The sequence below is a fragment of the Diadema setosum genome, chromosome 22, assembly GCF_964275005.1.
Source record: "Diadema setosum chromosome 22, eeDiaSeto1, whole genome shotgun sequence".
In the NCBI taxonomy this organism is placed as follows: Eukaryota; Metazoa; Echinodermata; class Echinoidea; order Diadematoida; family Diadematidae; genus Diadema; species Diadema setosum.
In genome coordinates, this window is record NC_092706.1 from 12,701,052 (window position 1) to 12,727,720 (window position 26,669).

At 38.8% G+C, this 26,669-nt stretch overlaps 1 protein-coding gene across 1 annotated transcript in view; it reads left to right on the top strand.

Annotated features, from left to right (window-relative positions):
* The first annotated feature begins 29 nt into the window (after positions 1–29).
* Positions 30–26,669, top strand: part of LOC140245143 (low-density lipoprotein receptor-related protein 2-like) — a 44,134-nt gene continuing 17,494 nt past the window's right edge. Inside the window, exons 1-24 of the mRNA XM_072324743.1 lie at positions 30–72; positions 2,185–2,313; positions 5,471–5,602; positions 6,598–6,714; positions 8,796–8,921; positions 9,675–9,800; positions 10,895–11,014; positions 11,826–11,951; positions 12,591–12,725; positions 14,860–14,979; positions 16,435–16,554; positions 16,955–17,077; positions 17,957–18,079; positions 18,507–18,638; positions 19,168–19,426; positions 20,308–20,436; positions 21,062–21,232; positions 21,859–22,091; positions 22,557–22,805; positions 23,171–23,287; positions 23,646–23,768; positions 24,393–24,515; positions 25,624–25,746; positions 26,437–26,553. Of these exons, the coding sequence (XP_072180844.1) occupies positions 30–72; positions 2,185–2,313; positions 5,471–5,602; positions 6,598–6,714; positions 8,796–8,921; positions 9,675–9,800; positions 10,895–11,014; positions 11,826–11,951; positions 12,591–12,725; positions 14,860–14,979; positions 16,435–16,554; positions 16,955–17,077; positions 17,957–18,079; positions 18,507–18,638; positions 19,168–19,426; positions 20,308–20,436; positions 21,062–21,232; positions 21,859–22,091; positions 22,557–22,805; positions 23,171–23,287; positions 23,646–23,768; positions 24,393–24,515; positions 25,624–25,746; positions 26,437–26,553 (3,316 nt within the window). The remainder of the gene's footprint in view (positions 73–2,184; positions 2,314–5,470; positions 5,603–6,597; positions 6,715–8,795; positions 8,922–9,674; positions 9,801–10,894; positions 11,015–11,825; positions 11,952–12,590; positions 12,726–14,859; positions 14,980–16,434; positions 16,555–16,954; positions 17,078–17,956; positions 18,080–18,506; positions 18,639–19,167; positions 19,427–20,307; positions 20,437–21,061; positions 21,233–21,858; positions 22,092–22,556; positions 22,806–23,170; positions 23,288–23,645; positions 23,769–24,392; positions 24,516–25,623; positions 25,747–26,436; positions 26,554–26,669) is intronic.

Sequence of the window (26,669 nt, forward strand, 5' to 3'; positions counted from 1 at the left end):
AAGTAGTAGTGGATAATGGTATGGTAGCAATGCTCAGTGGAGTAGTAGAAGAAGTAGGGATGCTGGACTCTGGTACTTACCAGTACTGATATTTAAGTATAGGCCTTATAAAAAATAAAGTAATAGCAGTACTTATTGTAGTAGTTATCAGCATGGCAGCATTTTTATTCTACTCTCTGACTATTGCATCATAATTCAGATATATATATATATATATATATATATATATATAATTGTATGTGTGTGTATATATATATATAAATAAATATATATATATATATATATATATATATATATATACATATATATATATATATATATATATGAAGAGCTTGCTTCCAAAAGCGCTAAATCCATCATTTTTCATTGGATTTGGCGCCTTTTGGTTGCAAGCTCATATTATATACATGTAATATACATATACATACATATATGCAGGGCAATATATATATATACATGTATATATATATATGTATATACATAATAATGTAGGGCACTATATATATATATATATATAAATATATACATATATATATATATATATATATATATATATATATACCAGCACGATTTAGACGGTGCCTTGGATATCGTGAGAGATATCAGTGATGTGTATTTTTAAATGTTATGGGTATAATCACCAGTCATGACAGTGAAGTCTCACACTTGGAGAGACAGATGTCCATTAACCTTAATGGCTTTAATAATGGGCAAAGTCGCATCTCTGGAGAGTAGATACTACACTAGGGAGAAATTACTTATTGTCTAGCATATATGTTCGTATTTTGGCCATTTTGTTGCAGTGATGCTAATTATCTCCAGTTTCATTACGGTATTACATGTAATAAGAGACACACTGCGTTTAGGCCCTATAGTGTTTCGTCGGATCTGAAGCATGTGGAGATGACGTGTTTTTGTTTGTTTGTTTTTTTAATCATTTATGGACTTGAGTTGGCAGAAGAACTATAAGGCCTAAACGCAGTGTGTCTCTTATTACATGTAATACCGTAAAGAAACTGGAGATAATTAGCATCACTGCAACAAAATGGCCAAAATACGAACATATATGCTAGACAATAGACATATATGCTAGACCCTGTTATAAAACAATTCTTCTGCCAACTCAAGTCCATAAATGGTAGTTAGTTGTTTTTTCGTATCTCTCCTAAAAGTCCCCCGTCTCTCTCGGAATTCATTTGCTAATCTTTTTTTTTTCTCACGATTTTGAACTTACTATGCCTCTTACAGAAAACGACCCCCCCCCCAAAAAAAAAAATAAATAAATAAATAAATAAATAATAATAAATAAAAGAAGAGAAATGAATAATGAATAAAGGTGCAGCTGGACATCTGCACACTACATTATTCTAAGCCCCCCCCCCCATATCCAAATAAGATTTGTTTTTAAATTTGCTTTTATTTTTGAATTAAAGTTATTTTTTTCATTTTTATCCCTCTTTCTTTATTCTTGCATTTTCATTCATCAATCCTTCTACATCTGTCAATCATTATTTTCTTTGTATTTTTCTTTCTCTCATTTCTCTCTCCCCTCTACTTCCGTTGTATATTCTTCTACTCTTCTTTCATCTTTCTCATGTTTTGGTGATATTTTTGGCTATTTTTTGTTAAACAACTAATGCAGAATGGGAAGGGTTAGGATGAAGTGAATGAGATTTTTTGTTTACATTTTGGTTGATATCACAATGAGAATGAGTATTTTTGCTGTTTTAAAACATTAAAGAGAGTCAGAAGCCAGATTTATGTTTCATTCTTCTGTGTATCTAATGTTTTCACATATTAATCAATTTTAGCTTGTATAAGGGTTAAGTCCATATGTTGTAAATTGTTTTATATTAAGTATACCTCAGAGTTTTCAGTATGTTAACCAGTGTAATTTTGAATAATTGCAAAGTATAAACAGAAATTCAGCCTGCTGACTGCTATGTTTTACCGTGTGTGTGTGTGGTGTTTGTTTTTTTTTAGTCAATAAACCACTTCAATTTCAAAAGAATGAATGAGAGTGATGTTAATGTAGAGCATATTTTGCTCGCCTTTATTGTGAATGTTATGATGTAAATTTGTGATTGTTCTGTTCCTTTTGATATGTTGATCAGTGATATAGATTTGCTTTGTACCCACTAAATAGAAGCATAACTCTCAACCACATTTATTTCCTATATGAAGTTCCAACATGCGACAACTTCAACGGTGGCTGCAGCGATACATGCACATCTCGTCCTGGACTTGCCGGGGTCACGTGTTCATGCCCATCAGCCAATCAGACGTTAGCAAACGACAACAGAGTTTGCGTCCGTGAGTACTCAAACGTTTTCATTGATATTTTACTCCGTGATGAGAATTCTGTTGTCAAAAGGGGTATTGGAACTTAAATTGGAACAGCATTAAATGCTTAACAATGTAGTGCCTACCTCATCATTTTATGTCACCATGAAAACCTCTGTCTTCTCCAAGGTCTAAGGACTATTTAATCGAGGAAGGATTCCACAGGGTAGAAAATATTCAATCAAAATAATAGGTCTATTGGCAGTCAATGATTTCCTGTTTACTGCAACCATGGCAGGCAGCTTTCTTTTCTTTTTTTTTTCCTTTTTTCAGAGGACCCAAAGATTATTTTCACTCCAGCGTTTTATCAAGTATCCATAGTTGATGTTTAGGCCTTCTGATCATGATGGGTGTGGGGAAATTTTACCGAAGATATAATTTGTCTAATGACATAAGCTGTACACACCAGCCGGGAAACAAACCCACGATGCCACGTTAGATTAACCGGAGTCTTGAATAGGAGAGGCTACCACTCAAGTGCTCACGAACCGGGCTAGATTTCCTCTGGGTATACTGGGCGTGGCGTGTGTTCTGAGCCTTCCTAAATTGTTGAATTCCCCAGTTGAACCCACACATGTATAAACGCCCACTAATGTAGAAATACATCAACCACAAATGAGGAAAATTGCTCGCAAATGTAGAACGTAGACAGCGCCCACAAAATGTATAAACGCCCACAAATGTAGAAATGATTCGCAAATTCGCTCACAGGTAATGGCGTAGGCCTACTTGTAAACAGTAAATTGGTCATTGGCTGTTGTTGATAGACATACTAGGGTAAAATATGCTAGGTACGAGTGCGTGCGGGTGTGCGTGTCTGTGTGAAATATGATGGTATTGTATGCAATTGGTGTAGATACTATACGTGGATAGTAGATCTATGCCTGATTACAAAAACATTTCTCTTTTTTTTCCCCGGTCCGCAAGCTTGTGTTTCTATTTCGGTTCTGTCGGTATACTCACAATTAACTGTACTCCACCAACGTTGTGGCTAATAGTACGGTCGTGTACAAATGCAGGCCGGGAGAGGTATTTCTATTGAAGACTAAGTACACTGGATGTAGAAACCTGACTGTTAACATTAAAGATATTAACTTCGTTACTACATCAAAGTGGGTCGCGATTTCGACATTATTTGGCGCTATGATAGCCTGTTCTTTTCTACGTTAGATTCATGGTTGACATTTTCTATTGACATTTTTTACAATATTGTGGGCGATGTTCTCTACATTTATGTCGTTGATGTATTTCTACAGTTAGTGGGGGTTTCTACAAATTTTGTGGGCGTTTTCGTTTTCTAGTCATCACAAAGTCTAGTGGCGCCCTGTTTGGTCCATGTGGAAAACGAGTACTTACTGTATTTAATTACTACTTTCCCGGCCAATTTCGCACTTTTGTCAGTCCATTTGATAAAACGTTCATTCAATTTAGCGAAAATCCTCGTCACTGCACATTCTGTCATTCAAAATTGCAACTTGTTCATTCAATTTAGCGTTTCGATCAATGGAATTCGCACATGTGTCTTTCGAATTCGTAAAACGGGCATTCAAATTGGCACATGCTCTTCAGTCATTCAAATTCGCCAGCACTGGCAGAAAATGGTATTTCAGTCATTCAATTTCGCGTATGGGCAGTCAAATTCCAAACATGTTCATTCAAATTGGCGTAATATTATTTGTACTTTGAAAAGGTGAGAACCATGATTTATTAACCGTGATTGAATTGAATTGAATTGAATTGAATTGAATTGATTTGATTTATACGTATTTAAATGTGAATTTTTGTTTCATCCACACACTGTTAAGAATATAGTAAAGGTATCTTTGACCATAAATAACTCAAGCTTGTTGTTCTGTAACGCCCCTCTTCTTTCATACATGTTATCAGAACTATACATGCACCAGTACCATAGATTCACTTCACTTTCTTATGTCCAGTCATGGCAGCACGAGCTACAGGCGTATCTCTCAAGAAGACATGGAAAGAATCATAGAAGCATTTGAGGGTATTAACCTTGACAAATTGATGGCTAGAGCTGATCCAAGAACTTTATTCGTAATGATGATTAACGCAATATAGCACCCATCAAATGAAAATAATGAAACCTGTAGATGAAAGAAATAATCGCGATGTAAATTGAAACCTCCTTCTCCCAATTAATGTCAAAACAAACTTAAGATTACTGTATCTGTGAATGAAATAATGCTATCGAACATTTTAGACACATACACATACATTGTATTTTGAAATTACTGTTGCAAAGATAATATCAGAATAAAGAATGAATACGAGAATATGAGATGTTATGTTTGCAAACAATACCTTTGATGAATGAAAATGAAAAAAAAAAAGAAGGAATGAAAGCATAAACGTGTCTGCTAAATTGACTGCAGTAAATGCGAAATTGGATGCCCAAGAATGAATTCGAATGAACGAGCGCAACGTATACGTGATCACGTGACTATATCATGCTAAATTGAATGAACGATTTTCGAAATGGTGCTTGTCTTACGAATTTGAACTGAAAAAGTGCTGATTCGAATGATGTTAAAGGTAATTTGAATGCTCCAAAATGAATTTGAATGAAAAGATTATACAATTGAAATAACGAACATGCCATCTAGGCTAAATTGTGCTAAATTGAATGCAGCAATTAGGAATTGGACTGAAAAAAGTGCGAAATTGGCCGGACTATATTTAAATTGTTATCGTACTCGTATACTCGATACATCGATCATATCGATTTCCTGGACAGTGATAAATCACTCTTCCACTGAGTCCTCGTTCCATGCAGAGTGTATCACTGTGTATGAGCTTGTATGTAAGGGTAGTCGTGTTTTGACTGTCTGAAAAGGTGATCCCAAGAACACGATCAAAACATTTACCAGTATAATGAATGCAACAACAAAAAACAACAACAACAAAACAAAAAACAAAAACAAATTAGATTTTGGTTCGATTATAAAGATGCGTTTCATCTCTTTTGGAGAACTATAAAACCAAGGGTATATAACTCAGAGTCATTGTTGCACGATTATAAACTAGCCAGAACATGATCTGTTTGTTTCTTTTCGCTCAACTCACTCCACCTTCTCCATCAACCCGGCTGCTGCGACACCATAAACAGCTGATCAGTCGTCATGTGACCCAACCACCGAATTCACGTGCGCGGACCTGGGAAACTGTATCCCGATATTCGCGGCCTGTGATGTGGTGAGAAACTGTATGGATGGCTCTGATGAGGCTGAAAACTATTGCTGTGAGTCTTTTCTCTCTTTTGTTGTTACTTGAGCGCCAGTTGGCAGAACTGAACTTTACATAAGTTGCCACAATTATTGCTATTTAATATTGTCTATCCCTTGCAATGGTTTTTGCCTGACAATTGTGACCGAATTCGATCTCTACATCTGACTATGTTGATATGCCATGCCCAGTGGCCATGGTATTTGCATTGCATTAGCGGCAATACTGTATTAAATTAGCATGATATAGAGCTAGACCTAGATCTAGACGACTAGAGACTCCTGTCCAAGTATTCTTGGGACTCGTCTTCTCTAAGGACCATTTTCCATGGTGATGTTGGCTGTGACATATCACTTTGGTACTCTGTCGACAGACTGTCGTGTCCCCATCATGGCCCCAGGGAATAATTTCAGTGGAAGAAATACTTGACTTCGGGGTCTTCGATGGGCAATTTTTAAATTTTATCCAACATCAGACTCAGAAAAAGATGAGATGGAACTGATAGCATTAAGTCTGCACAAAATCATGCATTTTTAAGAGAAACAGCAGAATTAACCTTTATTTCAATCTTCTGTACTTGTGTGTTGCCTGTTTATTAACAGAACTAGGTAAAATTTTGTAAATTCGGAAAAGAAATTGAGAAAAAGATGGTAGCTTTTCAGATAAGCCTTCTGAAAACCCTCATATCTACATCACTCGTGATATCATTGCTGTTATATTGTAAGCTCAAACAAAAGTCATAGACAGTTATGAGAAATTAATCAAAGGCACAATTTAACAATGTTTCATAAAAAAGACAAAATATAATGGAACTGTGCCCAGTCCAATATGCTAGGTACCACTATAAATACAATACCAACATATTCTCTGACATTTTGTAACTCTAGAGTCTATAATGCTATCTATGAAAGGCGTATCATGGTTGAGAACGAATATGAAGTGCTTCATAATGTGCACATCAATGAGTGACCAGATTTACCAGTTTTGACCAAATATTTGATCATATTGCAGACAATCACCAGTGTGCCAGCGATCAGTTTACATGTTCCAACGGGCGCTGTATCTACCAGCAGTTCCAGTGTGACTTCTTTGATGACTGTCTGGACAACAGTGATGAACAAAACTGTGGTACATCATCTTTTGCTTTGTCATTCGTGTGACAATCTTTATGAACTGTCAAGCAAAGAAATGTAACAAATTCTCTTTGCTATATTTAGCCTATACACACACAACACTGCTCTTATGTTCCATTGAATGTCTGTTAATGAAAAGAATGTTCATTGTGCAGTCACTTCTTTCAATTATCAAATGCCATGCATGACTACACATAATGAATTCATATTTTAGTGTCATTATTTTTCAGCCGTCTTTCCAAGGATATTCCCACAGTATGTGAACATTGAAACATGATTTATAGCCCTTTTACTAGGACTTTTCTGAAGGGTGTGCTGACTTAACAGCACCAAAATAATGTTATATGAATGGATCAAGATTTTGCATGGCGTCATGAAAAGGTACGTATGTATGGACCTGATGGCAGTAGCAATGTAATTTGAGTTTTGATACCCCAACAGGATAGCTTCTAATTTTAGATCATACCGTCATTCAGATGCCAACATGGGGCAGCTCAATTCGCTGTGATAATTCACTGTAGGTCTACCCAGTTTCTAAGATAAGAATTGCTGAAGCTCTTGGTAAAGAGATTGCATCAAAATATGTTGATTCAGTTAAAAGTATGCAGCTTCAACATGAGTTGATGCAGTACATGGTAAAAGTACCATTATCGCATTAACATCGAGTTGATGCAGTTCAGGCTCAATTATAACTAGCTTAGCATTGTCTTCACTAATTCTCAATCTGAAGCTTGAATTAAGAAGATCATTTTATTAATTAGTGCTACTTTCAATTTGTTATTCCATTGATTCCTTATGGGATCTTGCTGCAAAAATTACCATCTCACTACAATTTTGTACATCTCAATTTTTGCTGTGTACAATATTTTGGAAAAAGATTAACGTTCGATGGAGCTGAATAAACGCAGTAAATTGTGCTTAAAGATCAGAAAGAAATTTGGAAAACCTGGCAATATGGAACAGAAACATGAACTTAGTGTTCTGAATGTGTTGTCAATATAAGAAGTGGGTATAGATTTAGCAATGTAAAGACTCTCGAAAAAAAAAGTTCCCCCAAAGCAAACAGTACCATGAAAAACAAGAGGTTAAAAACATTTTTTTTTGGGGGGGGGGGGGGGGGAGGGGCCTTCATTTTAGTTTAAGTCTGAGTGATAGATCACTAAAAGCTCTAGATCAGAGTCTAGCTCCTAAATATGTTTGTATGATTTTAAGGAGTACCGCTGCTGATGGGTTTCAATCTGCCAGTCATGATATTATGTCATGCAAGCACTACCATATGCCATTATTTAAAGGGGCATAGTTCCGGTAGTGTAGATGGCGCTGTTGATGATACTGCCGATCACTGTTAGCATTGATACGAAGATTACCGAAGTTGAGCTGTCATCAAGAGTAAAGCGCGTAGGTGTTGCTAGGTAACATTGCCTTCGTTGTCTTCTCTGCACATCACGCAGTCTGTAGTGATGCCAGGAAGCGTGCTTATGTGCTTCTTAGTGTGACATCACAAAAGAAGTTTGCTAAAGCTGCCATCCCCCCAGCTGAATCATGAGCCGAACTGTGATCGGACCACTGACTACAGTGGATGGGACTTCTTTGGACTTGGGGAAATGGGCCACAGCGTAAGTGCTAAAGAGGAGTCGATAGCGAAGGTCTCTATGGGAAACTTGCGCCATGTGCCCGCGTACGCATTTGACTAAACCACCGGGACCATGTGCCTTTAACACACAGGATTATATTGAAACTGTGATTAACTTGTCATTTCCAAGAGCAGAGTTTACAGTAGCAACATATTAGGAAAAACCATGTTTTAAAAAAGCAATTATGAGATAATTTGAGACAATGTTGTATCTTAAGTATTCAAAAACAAGTGTTAAATGGCTGCTCTCATGCTGTTTGTGTAAATTCAGAGTATACATTTTTTTTTTTCTTGTCTTCCAAATCGAGCAGCAAGTGATGGTGGTATGCACTCAAGCAATTAAGCCCCCATCAAAGTGAACATTTGTCACTGGTATTTGCCAATTGCATGAAGCAGAATAATTGTTAATATCTTTGTTTTGTTTTCTTCATGTCACTGTGTAGAAAATCCCACATGCGACCCAGTAACCAGTTTCACGTGCGCCAACGGTATTTGCATATCGGCCGATGGCGTCTGCAATGGCTTTGCTGACTGCCCGGATGGCCAGGCGTCCGACGAGAAAGACTGCCGTGAGTACCCCATGATATATCGCCTGACAGCGTCGTGGACTTTGGCTGCAGATATTGCCATCTCGTTTTTAAATTTGCACCGCTGAATTTCACTTTTTAGCTTTGTATTGGAGAGAGATCAGATGAAACTGATTAGATTCATTAAATTTGTACAAAATCAAAAAACAAATTATAACACTTTGGCAATTAGATTTGTGACAAAATTTTGTTAGAACAGAGTTAAACTTCAGGTCCCCAAATTATCATCAGTAACATCTGTGGTGCAACGTACATTCCCTTCAGTATAACGAAATTGTGATGTTAGTAAAGACAACTGCTGGCCTTGAAGACAATGTTATTTACATGAGTCGCCTGTACATCCATCAAAGGGTCAAGACATGAAATATTCTAAATTGATGGCAGGTTGCTTTTAGAACCACCAAAGACAAATAAGGAGATCTCCGGATAAAGATCAGTACAGAAATAAAATGCAATGACCTTAACCTGTTGAGGACGGACTGATTTTGCTATAACATGCATTTTTCATAGACACCTGCCCAAGTATTCTCCAGACTCGTCCTCAACTGGTTAACAGCCATATGAACATTTCCGTAAGACAACACAACATCTTTGATGTTAATACATCTCACACGTTTTAATGCCTACAGTGATATTTTTTTTTCAGTTCTTTTCAAACTTTCACTGATCTGTTTTTGGACGTCTCCTCTCGTCCCAATATGATCTTCGGACCTTTGACCTTTCTTTCCCCTGCAGCGCCAAGAGAATGTCCAGAAAACTACATTCCTTGCCCGGGCAACAACATCTGTGTGTTCTCTCAGTGGCTGTGTGATGGAAGCAACGACTGTGGGGACAATTCCGACGAGGAGCCACTGTTCTGCGGTGAGTGCCAAAATAGCTTGCAAAGTAATCATTATCTCCACAATAGAGGTTGTGTGTGTTTTTACTGATGTTTGTGTGTTTGTTCATCTGCTTGCAATATTACTGGGTACGTCCTGATGTTGAATGAATACAGACAATTTGATGAATTCTCAAGATAGGTCTGTTGTGGTGAAATGACCAGGTGATTAGGTTTTGGTGGTGGTTCAGGTTGTTATTGACGTACAGGATTTTTTAAAAAAGAACCATTGCACAGTTCTGTTGTGGCATCAGTGACCGTAAGGCTTTCAATGGGGGGGGGGGGGGGTGCTCTGGGATTGTTTCAAGTTTTGTGCTATCACAGCTTGATTGTGCAGTGCCCTTGTTCAAACAATTATATGCAGTTACTATGTATTAAATTGTCAACAAATGTGCATGCCCCATGACCAACATGTGTGCACTCATTTACCAAATGCCTTCATGTCAGAAGACAGGTGTTGTCAGAGGTCTATTAAACATTTCTTTAAATGAATGCTATGAAAAATGACATCAAAATGCTTTGTGCCAGGATCATCAATCAAATTTTCACACCATAATCTTTGCTGTGTAATATTGATCCTTTATGAGGGATGTTTTAGTGACATCATATTACAAGTTAAGGGCAGTGAATTAGCTCAATCGGGAACACGTCCACCTCACGATCCAAATTACCCCAGTTCGATTCTCTGGTCCCACTGAGCAGTGTTGGGTGTAATCATACCGTCTCCTCTAGTAAGAGGCAAAAACACTCTGTCCCTTGGAATCCCCAGGACATAAAATGGAGGTCCCGTGTGTGAGAAAGTCACAACTTCATTTATTCATCGCAAAGAGCAGGGTGTTTAAGGCAGTGAAGTGGAGCCACCGTACATCCAGCTAGACCCCATGGAAGGCCAGCTGTTGCAACTGAATATGGGGGATCCAGCCATCTTCTCAGATGGAAATGAAACAAACAAACAAGTAACTGCAACAGATCGTATCTTTGCTCAAGAACTTCTTACAGAATCGTCAGAATGCTTTCACTCGCGAACTGCAACCCTTTTAACTCTACTGCATTAATTTACCACGCTCTGCCCCTGCAGGTTCCAGGACTTGTGCACCGGAGGACTTTCTGTGCGACAGCGGGAGATGTATACCTGGTTCCTGGCGCTGCGACGGAGAGAGGGACTGTATGGGCGGTGAAGATGAAGATGAATACTGCTGTAAGACATATTGTGCAACTCAAGACGCTCTTGTCAGCTTCAACAGAAGCATGTTGATAGATAACAGTGGTGGATCCGGGGGGGGGGGGGGGGGGGGGTGTCACCAGGCACGCACCCCCTCTTTATTTTTTGGTAAAATAAAATGAATGGGAAGAAATATGTGGGGGGTGCATGCGCCCCTTTAATTTTGTAAAGCCCCCCCCCCCCCCCCCCACCCCCCGGGAATTCCTGGATCCGCCCCTGTATGATATGCTATTAAGACACTGCACTTTTATCTCTCAGGGTAGAAGCAGTGATGGAATATATCTACTCCTGTTACTTTTTTCAAGCCACTATCAATCTTTTGTTTTTTCCCTTGTCTGGTTGAATGTGTGCATCTGTCCAAGTTGTTCCTGTTGTTTCAGTCATGCGTATGACAAGCCATTTGTTCCATAGCCAGCAGTAGAAATTGATGAAACAAGGAATTTAGTGATTTTACAACTGAAGTTTAATAACTGTCATATCTCCTTTCAGGACGGAAATGAAGTAATGACAGTATTTGTTATAGTATCATGACCTTTTCATTGTTAGATGTACTGTGTGCCAAAGGGGGCATTTAAGGAGAACTTTGTGCGATTTGACATGCATATGTTTAGCTTAGCTATATGAGTGGATTGCAAGATGTACCCATATATTATACTTTACTTTTAGTTATTATACTGTGCTTTAATCCAAGACATTGATGAATGCTGTAATGTACTGGATGAAACAAAATAAGTCTAAGTGATTGAAAATAACTCTTAACCATTTGTGATTCGACCTTTGACCCTAGCCTCACCTGAATTCACGTGCCATGCGGGTCTCTTCACGTGTGATGATGGGACGTGTATCACAGATGAGTGGGAGTGCGACGGAATACCGGAATGTCCAGATGGCTCAGACGAACATGACCAGTGCGGTGAGTGCCTAGGCTCGTTCATCTTCCTTGACCAATAGCCGTTGTCTCAGTGTAGTTTTAGTACAATGCATTCCCATAAAAACTTTTCAGAAGGTAAAGATGTATTTAATCTTAATGATAGATGGTGCAATATCTCTGTGTAGTAAGCAATTTGGCAAAACTGCCATACAAGTATAAGAAAAAAAAAAAAAAATTGCAAGGATTCTTGGAAGATTGACTCCAAAAGACACTAAAATGACTGGGTTGTGGCACTAAATGGTTCATAAGGAGGAAAAAAAAAATTAATATTCTATGTTGCTTTCAATTGGGAAAATTACATGGTGCTAGTATTTACCATCCAAACATTTGCGTAATTTGAAAAAATTCTAAAGAAGAGCATATTAATGATTGTAAGATCTCTCATTTAAAATTTTAGAGATTTCTAAATTTGATCGCTTTATACAAAAGATCATAATTTCAGTCACTTTTTTTCTTTTTTTTTAGATAAAATGGCTACTTGTTCCAGAAAAAAAAGGATTAGTGTAGATTAACATGTCCCACACACACACACACACACACACATTCTCATGCAGTGTTTTTGATTAAATTTTAGTTGTTTTAGTCACTAATTGATTTTGTTTTCTACCACTTGCCCATTAGGAGAGTACGTCTGCCCAGAAAATTTCTACAGATGTGAGCAAAAGAAGCATCGACAGAACCGCTGCATCCCAACAACGCTTGTGTGCAACGGAGTTACCGACTGCGAGAAGGGTGACGACGAACTAGCAAACTGCAGTGAGTACTCACCTCTGTCGCTTTTCATCTTCATATATGTGTAATCATGGAGACCTGTTTAGGTATAGCAGGTGCATGCATCTATGCAAAGTTTGCCCAAGCAACTACCAAAGAGAGAGACTTGAAAAAAGGTTTGATAAGATGCAATTGTTGCAACTGATTGACAAATTGCCCTACATCGACGTAAATAAGCACTGAATTTATCAGTGTTTTAGTAGTAGCCATGATAAAAATCATTTCTATCATGGCTACTACTGATCAATTCAGTGCTTATTTATGTCAATGTAGGGCAATTTGTCAATCAGTTGCAACAAAAACATCTCGACGGAAGAATTTCATGAATTTGAATAATTACGCAGTACCCTTATAATATCCTTATAGTATACTATAAGGATTAGAACCAACACTTGCTGTCGGGCGAAAGCTCGGTGGTCTAGTGGAGATGACGCCTGTCCGGTGATCAGGAGGTCGTAGCTTCGAATCCTGCTCGAGTATGTACGCCCATGATTTTTATCATGGCTACTACTAAAACCCTGATCAATTCAGTGCTTATTTACGTCGATGTAGGGCAATTTGTCAATCAGTTGCAATGAAAACATCTCGACGGAAGAATTTCATGAAGTTGAATAAGGTGCAATTGCTTCACCCTTCAAACTCAAGAAACTAGGCAGCACACAGAATATTGAGATCCTTCTTGGTCAAATTCATGACTTTCCCATCATGCACATACAGGCAGCCTTGCTTAAGTTGAATCTAAAGGGACCAGGGCCCTGTTTTATGAAGAGTTAAAATTGATTATATAGTTGATTTCAACTGTAAGTCTATGGCAGCCTGTGTGGTAAGGAAACTTAAAGGACAAGTTCACCTTCATAAACATAAGGATTGAGAGAATGCAACAATATTAGTAGAACACATCAGTGAAAGTTTGAAGAAAATTGGACAATCGATTCAAAAGTTATGAATTTTTAAAATTTTTGTGTTGGAACCGCTGGATGAGGAGACTACTACAGCTTGTGAGTCATATGCGTACAACAGTATAAAGAAAATGTAAAGAAAATTCAACATATTTTCACTTTTTGCGCATAATAAAAGAGCACTTGACTTGCCTCTTTCTAAAGGCAGGGGGAATAATATTACCCATAACATTTGTCGGTAACGAGTCGGGGGAATGTGTACTTTTTTCAAAAGATGAAATTTTGTGAAATTCTCTTTATATTTTCCTTATATTGTTGTACGCATGTGACATCTAAGTTATTCACACACTGCAGTAGTCTTCTCATCCAGCGGTTACTGCACAAAAACTTCAATAATTCATAACTTTTGAACGGATTGTCCGATTTTCCTCAAACTTTCAATGATGTGTTCTACTAATATTGCTACATTCTCTCAATCCTTATGTTTATGAAGGTGAACTTGTCCTTTAAGATCAATTTTATCTCTTGATAAAACGGGGCCCAGAGATAGCAGTTGAACTTTACATTGATTTTAATTTGAACTTACACAATGGAATTCACACATTCTTTAATGTCTGTTTTGGATGGAATTTTTCTTCAACTTAGCCAATTTTTCGTCTTGTGCGAAGTTGACGTAGACAAGGTTAACTGTGTATCAATTCAAGTGAAATCTTTGACGCCTTTTCCGGCCTGTACTTCTGTTTCAGAAGAACTAATTGCAAAGGTCATTAAAAGTATGTGTCCACAAATGTCATGATTAATTCATGCAGTAGCCGCTTTCAAAGTCATTCTGATGTGTAGATTGTATACACTTAAAATAAATCAAACTGAAAGAAACTGTTCACACATCATGGATGCACATTGAGTGCTGTGTGAAAGATGATGCTGTATCAAACAGAATTCTAACATTGGGGGAAATTGCGAAGATCAATCTTTTATGCATCTGGAACCAGAGCATCCAAAATGCAACTGACTTATCATGCACTATCATTACCTGTGGTAATGACCGAGTTAAACAAACATGCATCCAAATATAGAATGCCACTCTACCACACAGAGTGCTTTGGTGTAGCATGGTACTTCTTGAAACAAAATCAAGTCATCCTCACAACACCTGCAATGAAATTTTGAAGAGGCCTTGCATCAAATTCTCCCCCCCCCCCCCTTTTGCTTGTGTACAGCCTTGCGCACCTGCAATACTGGAGAATTTGCCTGCAGCAATGGACTCTGCATTCCACAGCTCTTCCAGTGTGACCACAACAACGACTGTGGAGATCAGTCAGACGAAGGATCAAATTGCGGTGAGTCTATGTCCACTTTGACCGGCATTTGCAGATGTTGTGCATATGAGTTCCATCAACTTTTGTATGTGTTGTGAAAATCTATGATGGGTAGAAATGGACTTTATTAAATTTTCTGTTTGATGAGTTGATAGATTAGATGTTTAATACATCTTACATGACCTTTTCAGGCATCATACAATGCTTGTGGACCCAGTATTACCATAGTAATGTGAAGTCAAATGAATGTTTCATAATATGTTGTTGTTTTAACTCAGTTCTTCAATCCAACATTTAAAAACTCACAATATCTGTAGTCATCATTTGCTGGTGATGTATTTTGAAGTGACACTCACACACACACACACAAAAGAAAAATGGTGGAAGGTGCCATAACATTATGCAGGTGGTGGTGTCCAAAATATTGTGCCCATTTCATTATGAATCAAGAGAAATTGATTATCACCATGCTCCATGGATTGCCCAAATTATCTTGATATGGATCTGGAGATATGTGATTAAATCTTTCTGTGCTAGAGGGTCAAATGTACACAAATTTTACACATATACCTATGGACAAGAAATTTATATGGCAAGCAAAGGGTTAAGTGCTGATTTGTGTCAAAATAAATGCTGAGGAGCAATCTTTGTCACTCCTTTTTAGCTCGGTTATCTTTTCCGGAAATAAGTGTAACCTGCTACAACAAAAGGAGCCAAAAGTTTGGGGAGCTAGGACAATTTTCTGAAAATGACATGACATTATTCCCTTACTCTTCCACTTTTATTTGATATATAACGCAACTCATAAAAGTACTTGGTTTGGAGGTATCAATGATTTTATTAGAGCATGTCGAGTGAGCATATCGAGAAAACCGCCTTCAAAGTTTTCCTTCCGATGCTATCATGATCAAGGGGAGGCAAAGACAGTTTTCACTGCTTGACAGTACAAGGTATGCTCCTAGCAACCTCCACAAAGTTCATCAAGCTTAGCCCCAGCGGTCTACGCACGACCAATCAGTAACCTGGATGCCATGCACTGACCAATAAGATCACTCCCTCGTTGCTGGGGGCGGAGTCTAGCTGCGGCGCTAAATCCAAATCTTCGGACGTGTTTCTGTTCCATTGAAAGTCAGAAAATCATGGCTCAGAAAATGCTATTTTCTTGCCTTTTCTTTGATCATTTAGCTTTGAAACTTTGACGGATGATAGACGATACATTAGACTGCAAAAGTATGCCAAAAACAGAAATCCGATCGTTTTGACCAATTTTGGTGATCTGACTTCAAACTCTGTTTTCTTGGCTCAGCCTTCAGCGACTTTAGGATTCTTTTGTTGTAGTAGGTCACAAATGATTTCATCTGTAAATGCATGATATTGATCATTGTGCGACTTCCTCGTGCGTCTTTTTATTTTTCAAGTTTGCTTGAAACGGCAGAATTGGAAGGGTTATATGGTGTTTTTTTTCTTTTCATACAGTTTATGCGACATGCAGCCCCGAGACGGAGTTCACATGTAACAATGGCCGCTGCGTCCTCATGAGTTGGACGTGTGACGGACGTGATGATTGTCGAGACAATTCCGATGAGAGTGGATGTGGTATGCACAGCCTTGCCTCCTAATTTCTTGATGGCTTTGTCTCTTGATCTCAGGATGCCAAGAAGAAGTGTTGTGCAGATATTATTTTGTTTCTCTCCTTTTAGATTATTGAAATAAATTCAAACAATATAGAGAAACTGCCCTTTGGAATAAACTCAACCTCTTCATATTCAGAATGCCTCATCTATTAAATCATTTCAAACTCCTCTCAGAACTCATCTTTTTAATCATTTGTATTTGTTGATGTTCTTTGATAACTTTTATTTCAAAAATAATGAAATTGATTCACATCCCTCTTTTCATCCCTTTACAAGAAAACTTGTAAAAATGGATGAAAATTGAATGAGATGGTTTTATATATATATATATATATATATCCTCTTTTTATACCTCTCAATAGATTCTGAAGGACCAGTGTGCAGTGCTGGGGAGTACATGTGCAGTGACCGAACCTGCATAAAACAGGAATTGATCTGTAACGATGATGTGGACTGCAATGATGGGCTGGATGAATATCGATGTGGTGAGCACGGTCATGTGGTGTATTGTGGTTTTTACACTGTGTAGGCTTACCGTGCACTGTGTAAAAGGTGTAGTCTTGAGATAGGCATTGTACAACTGTACGTCTCCTGGTGTATTGTGTAAGTGACATAGGCTCACAGCTGCGCTGTGCTAAGGTGAGCACAAATTGTGTGGTGTCTTGCCTCAGTTATCACTACGTGGGCTTCCTGTTCACCATTTGATAAGTAAAGTGCAAAGTTTTGACATGAACATAGGATATACACTGTATCACCAGGTGTATAAAGTAAACTTCATGTAGTTTGACATCAAGTTCTGTAAACTCTGTAAAGTGCGATATCAAGTTTTAAGTCAGCAAGGTAAAACCACTTGTGTATTGTATCATGACAGTGTAGACCTGCAGTGCTCATTTGCAAAGGGAATCAAAGTGTCCAAGTTTTGAAAAAAGCATAAAGTGGTGTTTTATTTTCATGTTTATCCGTTGAGGATGGACTGATTTTGCTACAACACACATTTCCCATAGACACCTGCCCGAGTATACTCGGGACTTTTCCTCAACGGGTTAATATGTGGGTTCGTGGTGTTGGCACTGCTGTATAAAGTTAATTGTTCAGCTATGAGATGAGCATTTATCATGGGGTGTAGGAAAGTGAAAATACATGGGAGACGGATAGATGTTTTTTTGTTTGAAGTTTTTATGAACAAAAATAAATGAAGGGTGAATATTTTCAGTAGGATGACTGTGTTTCGGTGACATATTATAAAACACTTAAGAGTTCTAAGTCATAGCTTGTAGATGAAAAGTATGTCTGACAAAGGAGGAGGTGTGTTTACATCTGAAGTTTCATAAAATCTCATGTGATGACTTCTTTGCTCCCTTCAGGTGTGAATGAATGCGATAATGAGCAAACCGGATGCCAGCACACGTGTGTGAACACAGCCAACAGTTATTATTGCACGTGTGATGATGGGTTCAGGCTGAATTCAGACGGAAAAACGTGTGCAGGTAAGTGCGTCTACACTGGTATTTGTGAATATGATGTCCCCCATGATGTGAAGCTAAAGTTTCTGCCTGGGTGTCGACACCTCTGACTTGAGTACTTGTTGTGTTTCTCTCTCAAGTGTGTATACCGCATATTATCGTTTATTCAAATGATATCGACCTAGCTTTTATTAGCTGTACTCAGAAACTTCCAGTGGTAAGACCATGAAATGTTTTCCATGCATTATGCTTATAATGTGCATATAACTCAAATCAGCAAAATAACTTAGTCTTGCTCATTATGTTTTTTACAGGCAATATATTGTTATATGGCCTGTGCAAGGCCAATAAAAAACCAAAACACAAAAACAAAGTATGATTGTGGTAAGCCACAAATTTCCTCTTGTATCTCGTGCATTTATTATTTACTTGCACCATGCCTGATTCCCAGAAATTGATGAATGTGAGGAGATGCCAGATCTGTGTACTCAGCTGTGCGAAAACACAAGGGGCAGCTACATCTGCAAATGCGCGACGGGATACGTCCTGGAGGCCAACGGCCGCTCCTGCAAACACGCATCAGGTTTGTGTCCCGTTTTCTTGTTTTCGTGCTCGTAACTTTGCCGTGGCCTTTGACACCATCCCATACGGGGACGATTGTGTCACAAGAGTGGCAAAATATCTACTGGTTTTTTTTTTTAAGTACATAAGTGTACTCGATATGATTTTGCATAATATGTTTTTCAGTGATCTAAGCCTTCCAAATACGCTCAATTAGGTATTCATCATTTTACAATATTTTTGCCAATTCTTTTTACTTTTAGTCATTTCATTCACATCACCATTGTGGTTGCAAGACATGACTAGATAGGTAGTTAAAAAAAAAGTTATATGTGCAGTAGGTTGTATAATTTTATAGTAATAGTATTGATAGTGGTAGTGATTACTGCTGATTGCCGATTTCGAATGGCTCACAGTTAGTGAATGTGTCAAAGAAATCTAGACCTGCTTTTTTGCAAAGTATTAGACGCCTATTTTATATACATAGAAACGATCCCGATCCGTTGCTCTCCGATTTTTGTCTTACGGACCATCTGTTTTGGCACCAACAGGTATAGACCCGCTCATTATATTCAGCAACCTGTACTACGTGCGGTCGCTCTCGACCGACGGTCGGGAGTACACCCTGATCGCCGAGGGCTTCTCCGGCGCTGTGGCGCTGGACTTCGACTACAGCGAGGAGAAACTGTACCTCCTTGACGTCAACGAGAGACACATCCTGAGAATGGGACTGGACGGCATGGATCAGGAAGTCGTCGTCGACGAGTTCGTAGATGGCGGCGAGGGGCTCTCTGTGGACTGGGTTGGCAGGTGAGGAAAAAGTGTTTCTCTCGTTATTATTACCTCTGCCAAGGAAGTTACGTTTTTGTCGGGGTTTGTTGGTTTCTTTGCAGAATAACTCAAAAAGTTGTACCGGATTTGGATGAAACTTACAGGAAAAGTTGATAATGACAACTTTGCAATGACGACACACTGCGTGGAATGTCAGGGGGGGGGGGGGCTCAAAGGTTCCCTCCCAGGCCTAGTTAGGGTTAAAAAAGAGATATATTTCTGTCATGACCAATCACTGAACAGCAATCTTTTGCCTGACATTAAAGGTATGCATATGCATACTGGGGGGGGGGGGGTGTGTTCTACCAGTAGATGTATGTTCAGCACCATTGTCATTCCTGCTGAAGATAACTGACCTATTCATTTTCTTTATTCATATTGATACTTGAATCATACATAATAAGTTTCAAAGCTGTCAAATTCAGGTTGGAAAACCAAATTTTGTCATTATTTGTTGCCTTTTGATTAACTATTGTTTTTTTTACGAACTGTTCTGTAAGAAATTTAAGGAAAACATCCAATGGAAGTTTTGTTTGTTTTCCTGTGATAGTGTGATTTGCTTGGCAGTTTGATTGTTCCTTTTTTCAATTCGTAAAAATATCTTTTGTTAGTTTAGCTACAGTACTTATTGTATCTCAAAAGCATAGGAAACGTCTCTTAGAAAATCACTCCAAAACTGTACAACAGCATCATAGACAGATATGTTGCCACAGGGAGATTTTTTATTCTGTAAAACTTTGTTAAGCAGTATGCTTAGTGTGTGTGTGTGTGGGGGGGGGGGGTATTTGGTTTTTCCTATCTTTTCAAATACAACATGAGGCAGTGAACTTCATGTGGTAGATGCATTTATTTGTTGACAGGAAGTTGTATTGGGTGGACAGCGTCAACGACGTGATGGAGGTGGCCGAGCTGGACGGAAGTCTGCGGAAGACCCTGGTCTACTCTGGCATGGACCAGCCCAGAGCCGTGGTGGTCAACCCAAAATATGGGTAAGCTGCACCGTATGGATTTGAAGGCGTTATCCTATTCAGTCTTTTGATGAGTATGTAGGCATCATACATGCATAATGCATTCACACTTTCCTGTGATAACTGCGTCCCATCCCACATCCAATTAGTACGCCATTTCTTCGAACATCAAGGAGCAATGCAGTCTGTTGATATGATAGGATTGGCATTTTTTTTTCCCCCACACACTTTCAAGTTGTTATTCAAAGGAGCATTAATAAAGGCCATCGTAGAAGGCTGTGGCTATTAAAAACAATTATATTTTGATGATTAGGACAATGGGATTTTTCGTACCCATTGTACCATTATTTCTTTTGACAGTTTTCATGACAATACATTCATTCATAGATCGATGATTACATTGTATGTATAGAGATAAATGAATGTACCTGTGTGTATGATTTTAGTTACATATCTGCACCAGTTTTTGTTTGAAGAATGTTTCATCAATATTAAGGTTTTGTATTAAGATTTCTTTCCAGTGATGTTACAGGCTATGCCATGACGAGGAGTAGTTTGAGTAGTTGTTAGTGCTTTAAAGATGCTGATGCTTCAGTTTTCAATTTCTAAGACCATTATTCATGCTCTTTTCTCCACAAAAAAAAAGGTATGTGTACTGGACTGACTGGGGCTTGAGTGCCTACATTGGACGTGTAGGAATGGATGGTAGTGACCGGTCCAGCTTCCACAATGACCGCATGGTGTGGCCAAACGGTCTCACCATCGACTACGCTGCAGAGCGCCTGTACTGGTGCGACGCCCACATCGACTACATCGCGTAAGTCTTCATACAGCACATGGTCAGCAAATTTCACATTGCCCTTTACTCTGTGTAATGTATTCATGTAAGAATGGAAACCTGCTATACAAGGATTCATGTTGTCTGTTTTCAGAACTGGTGAACAGTATTTGCTGTGGGGTTTTTTTTTTTTTGTTTTTTTCTTGCAGATTGGTCCTTTATATGATATTACTTCATGTATTGTAACTACATTTTCTTTTAAAAGTCTTTTCTTTATGCATTACCCTTAATAGTATCACATATATTGTGCTAAATGTTAGTGGTTGGGTTTAGATTATAGATTAGCAAGAAGCAAATGTCCAATCTGGGTGAGAAATGTAGCATATTATAGTAATATTCATATGTGCAGTTTTGTATTATTTGAGCTACCAGTAAGTGGACTTGCATTGATACAACATTATACTTGCTTTCAGAACTGCTCCAAGTCTCTGACAAAGGGGACCCATACATTTACTTCCAACTAGAAGATCCCTCAGTGACTGCTTCCTTCCTTTTCTTTCTTTCCTCTCTGTGATTGAGCTGTCCTTTAATTCCTATCCAATCACAAATCTTGTTTGATTTGCTTGTATCCATCACGCTCTTTGCTCATCACCATCCTTCCACAGATTCTCCGATCTGGACGGCAATGGGATCACCATCCTCCCGCATCCGGAGGAAGAGATGTTCTCCCACCCGTTTGCCATCTCCATCTTCGAGGACTACGTGTACTGGACGGACTGGACCAGCATGAGGGTGAAGCGGGCCGACAAGCTGACCAGCGCGGGCCTCTCCCGCTACGTCCAGAACATCCAGCTGCCGATGGACGTCCAGATCTACCATCCGCTGCGCCAGGACCAGAGTGAGTGACCGTCCGCCCATCTGTCCTGCTCCAGATCTTGAAGCAATTCCACAACCTTATTTGAGCTAGCCTTAATAGATGCAGAGTATAAAGTGTAAAATCAGACATACAGTACCAGTTCTTTCACTGCTTACTACAGTTACATTACTCCAACATTTAGCATCAGGAGCCCATCATTAGGAAAGCCATTAATAAAACAAAAACTCACAACATTTTCTTAAATTATTTGATAAGGAGAGCAAAAAGGAAATCTGTAGGAGGCTAACTATGTGAGAAAGATGTCATATAGATAAAGGTTTAAGGCATATTGGTGACAAGATGAACAGATTCTTTTCAGGATGTGAAATGTATGTAAAATAAACAATAAAATAGGAAAGTGTGTTGTAAAATTGTGTGAAGAATATTGCTGAAAGATCAGTGTACTTCATTTTTATTTTGTTGGATGTTTGTTTTTCCACCCGAAAGCGCTTACAAATCCATGCGGTGCCCACAATGGGGGCTGTTCACACCTGTGCCTCATCGCCCCCGGCGGGGAATCCTCCACCTGCGCTTGCCCGGACAGCTTCCAGCTGGACGAAGACAACCTCACCTGCCTACCGGCATGCACTGCCAACCAGTTCAGATGCGAGGACAACCAGAGGTGCATCCCGTTGTCATGGCGGTGTGATGTGGAGGAGGACTGCGCGGACGGATCGGACGAGCCAGATGATTGCCGTAAGTGTGGCTAAAAGTGATATACTGTAATCCTCTCAAAGTACTTTGATAGCAGTGGAATTGGCAAACAAATTTACTCCAGAGTTAATGTAATTAAACTGTTCTCACATCTCATGTAGTAAGTCTCATCTTGATTTCTATCTAAAAAACATCTCATCTATTAACAATTTTCTTTACTCAATATGCGTAGCCCATCTTGTTGCAGTAGATTGGCTACTCTTTTATATCTTACACTTTTTCAAATACTTAACAGTAGTTAAAGTATTTGATTCATGCTCCAAGTCTGTTTTGTGTTTTGTTCTCTGGAGAAGACACTTAATGTTAAACCATCATTGTCTTCTTTACCCTTTCTCGCCTCCATGCAGCTATTCGCTACTGCCAGGCTGGAATCTTCCAGTGTGCCAACAACAACTGCGTGCCCCCGACCCAGCTGTGTGATGGTGTGGACGACTGTCAGGACGGAAGCGACGAAGCTCACTGCAGTAAGTCATTGTCAACTGTAGCAGGACAACGACAATTTACCGGCTAATGATGATGATGTTGATGATGACGATGATGACGATGATGACGATGATGACGATAATGATGACAGTGATGATGACAATGACAATGATGATTTTAATGGTGATATTGATGATAGAAGATGATTTTATAAACTGTAGTTATCATTGTCATTTCTCTTTGCTGCTATTGCTTTTATGGTGGCATTGTGGCTCTCTTCGTATTCTGTTTAAACAGAAGCCTAATGAAAATTTTATTCATCCAATAAAAGATTTACCTAGACATAATCCACAAGAAAAATTGTGAGACTGGTGCTCCCTTATTTCCTCTTCTGTGCAGATGACACGATGTGTCAGCCATGGGAGTTCCGATGTGCCACGGGGTCGTGCATCAGTCAAACTCTCGCCTGCAATGGCAACGAGGACTGTCTGGATGGCTCAGATGAGGATCAGGGCGACTGTGGTACGTGGAACCATCATCTCCAATCCTCATTCCAAGAGTTTGAAGTCGGTGCAAGTGTTCTAACTCAGAATAATGCCAGTTTACTTTGAATGTTACATTAGAAATTCTTGTGTCTCTGTGATGATATAATCGGGTTAAAATAGCAAGTTGTTCTATCCAGCTGTTCTTGTGAAATACTCTTCAAAAACTGCATTAAATGTTGCTCTGTCAGACAACTCGGGCAAGCTTTCTGGTTGTCGGGAGCAATCTTTTTTCTCAAAAGGGGAATTTGAATATCTGAATTGGTTTATTGGATAATAGGACACATTGTGGAAGTGTTTATGAGAAAAGTCAACCTCTCTTCCTGGAAGAAAGCCTTAAAATCTTATTGATCTGTACAATATTATACTGTACCTTTTGGCGTTTCATTTCGGACAAATCAGGCGTGATTTTTTTTTTTGCCAAGCAGGTTTTGTCATTCATTAGTGCAATTTTACTTGAGGTTCAGTACAATCTGAGTTTTGCATAATCATGCCCCACCTTCATCCCCCTTCCCCTCCGTCCTCCCCTCCCCTCCCCCTCCCCCTACTTCTCTTCCCCTCCAATCTGGATCTGCCTCACTCTGATCTCTCACTCCACCATTAGCCGCCTCCGAGTGTGCCGAAGGCTTCTTCAAGTGTGGGACGGGTTACTGCATCCCACAGTCCTGGGTGTGCGATCTGGATGACGACTGCGGCGATGCCAGCGATGAACCTCTGCGAGAGTGTCGTAAGTATACTTGTAGTTCTTGGCTGTAGAGTTGCTTTTTAATGAATCAAATTTCTTTCTTTTCATCATGAGAGGTGATCTTTTGACTGATGTTTTCTTTTTGTATTTTTTTTTTTTTGGGGGGGGGGGGTAATTCTCTTCATCTTTTCTTTTCCCCAGCTACGGTGTTCTATTCTTAGTATCTTCAAAGTTGGTAACTTCCACTTTTGCATCGTTGAACTGGCCTAATTATTAAAGGGACTGTACAGTACTGGTTGAGGTGGGGATTCATGTTTTGAACATTCCCAAGTGAGATAATGGGAAACCTCTGATGAAATATGAAAGGCCGTGTAATTTTAAGAAAGATTCAATGTTTATTTGATGAAAATTGGTTTTCAAATGGCTGAGATATCCAAAAAAGTGAAAATAATAAAAGGCGACAGGCCACGCCTTGTTTTGGATATCTCAGCCATTTTAAAACCGATTTTTATCAAATACACTTTTGATGCCCCTTAGAATTACATGCTCTTTGACATCTCATAGAGTGGTTTCTGAATATCTCGCAAAATGTTAAAAGCTAAATCCTCACCTCAACCAGAACTGTACACACCCTTTAAGTTGTAAGAAAGAATCAAGAGAGAAGTAAGTGTCAAACTGAACTGATGCTATTGTAGAAGTACCAAAGTGTACTATTTACCACTTCATCTATCCTAAAAGTATTCTAGACTTTGGTGTGTGTGTGTATAGGTGTCAATATTCTTCAGCATAGAGAATGTCAGATCAGTGAAATGATGAAATGATGAAGAAAACCAGATTCTCAAGGTATTTACATTAAAGTAATTGCATCCTAGTTTGTCGTCGCTAATGTCATTACTCATTATTTTATTTTGCTTTTCTACTTGTTTGTATATCTATTTCTCTGTCTGTCTGTCTACCTTTCTCCATGTCTGTCACTTTGTCGCTGTCTGTATGACCATGTCTGTCTTTTTTCTCTACATTGCCTCTCTTTGTCTTTCCCTGCTTGTCTATCTGTCCATGTTTCTGGCTCTTTCTTTTTGTTTATTTCCCTGTCTATTTGTCTGTCTGTTGACTGTCTTTCTGTTTATCTGTCTTTCTCGCACTTGCATAGAGAGTAGACCTGGCTGTCCAGACGGATGGTTCTCCTGCCAGACTAACTACCGCTGCGTCCCTGGCTGGGCGGTCTGTAATGGCATCGACAACTGCCGAGACAACTCTGATGAGAGTCAGTGTGGTGAGTTACAAATCCGAAACAAAACAAAGCAAAAAAAAAAAAAAAAAAAATGTGTGGGGTTTTTTTGTGTAAATAAAGAAAACTATGACGTGTTGTTGCCCCCTTTTCAGCACTTTGCCTCCATTTCTTTCTGTTTTCTTCCATACCATCCTAGCATCGATCAGCATTGTGTACTTCATATGAAATGCATTTGACCTAAATGTGAGATCTTGTTAGACTGAGAGATAGAATCACTGACTCACCATTTCTGTGGTACAATCACAGATATTGAAGCTCAGAGCACAGCAAAGTACACTGATTGAGGATGAAAAAAAAAAAGAAATGTGAAATTTTTTCAATAGTAGAAAGTTTGATATTATATGCAAATTATCTCATGTCTGAATTTTAAACTTTAGGAATGATTTCAAATTTTAATAACTTGGCATTTTTTAAAGAAATGTAAAATTTTTTCAATAGTAGAAAGTTTGATGTTATATGCAAATTATCTCATGTCTGAATTTCAAATTTTAGGAACTGATTTTAAATTTTAATAACTTGGAGTTTTTTAAAGATTTTACAATCATGTGACATGCCATAATACATCACAGAGGAGAGGGTAAAATATTTGCCATTGGATGCACCATATCGCTATCTAAAAAGAGAGAAGTTCAAAGTGGTGTTTGATGGTATTGTTGGTGATTTCTATTGCAGAATCGGCCACCTGTGATACCGGTGAATTCCAGTGCACCAACGGCGACTGCATTCCTCCCCGTTGGGTCTGCGACTTTGACAATGATTGTGGAGACAACTCGGACGAGCAGGCTTGCAGTAAGTCACTGTCCATTGCACATTCATGTAAAGGAATCATGCTTCAAATTGTGTCAATCAAGATATATGGACAGATGTAATAGATTTTGAGAGTTATGCAAAGCGAGGGGCAAGGG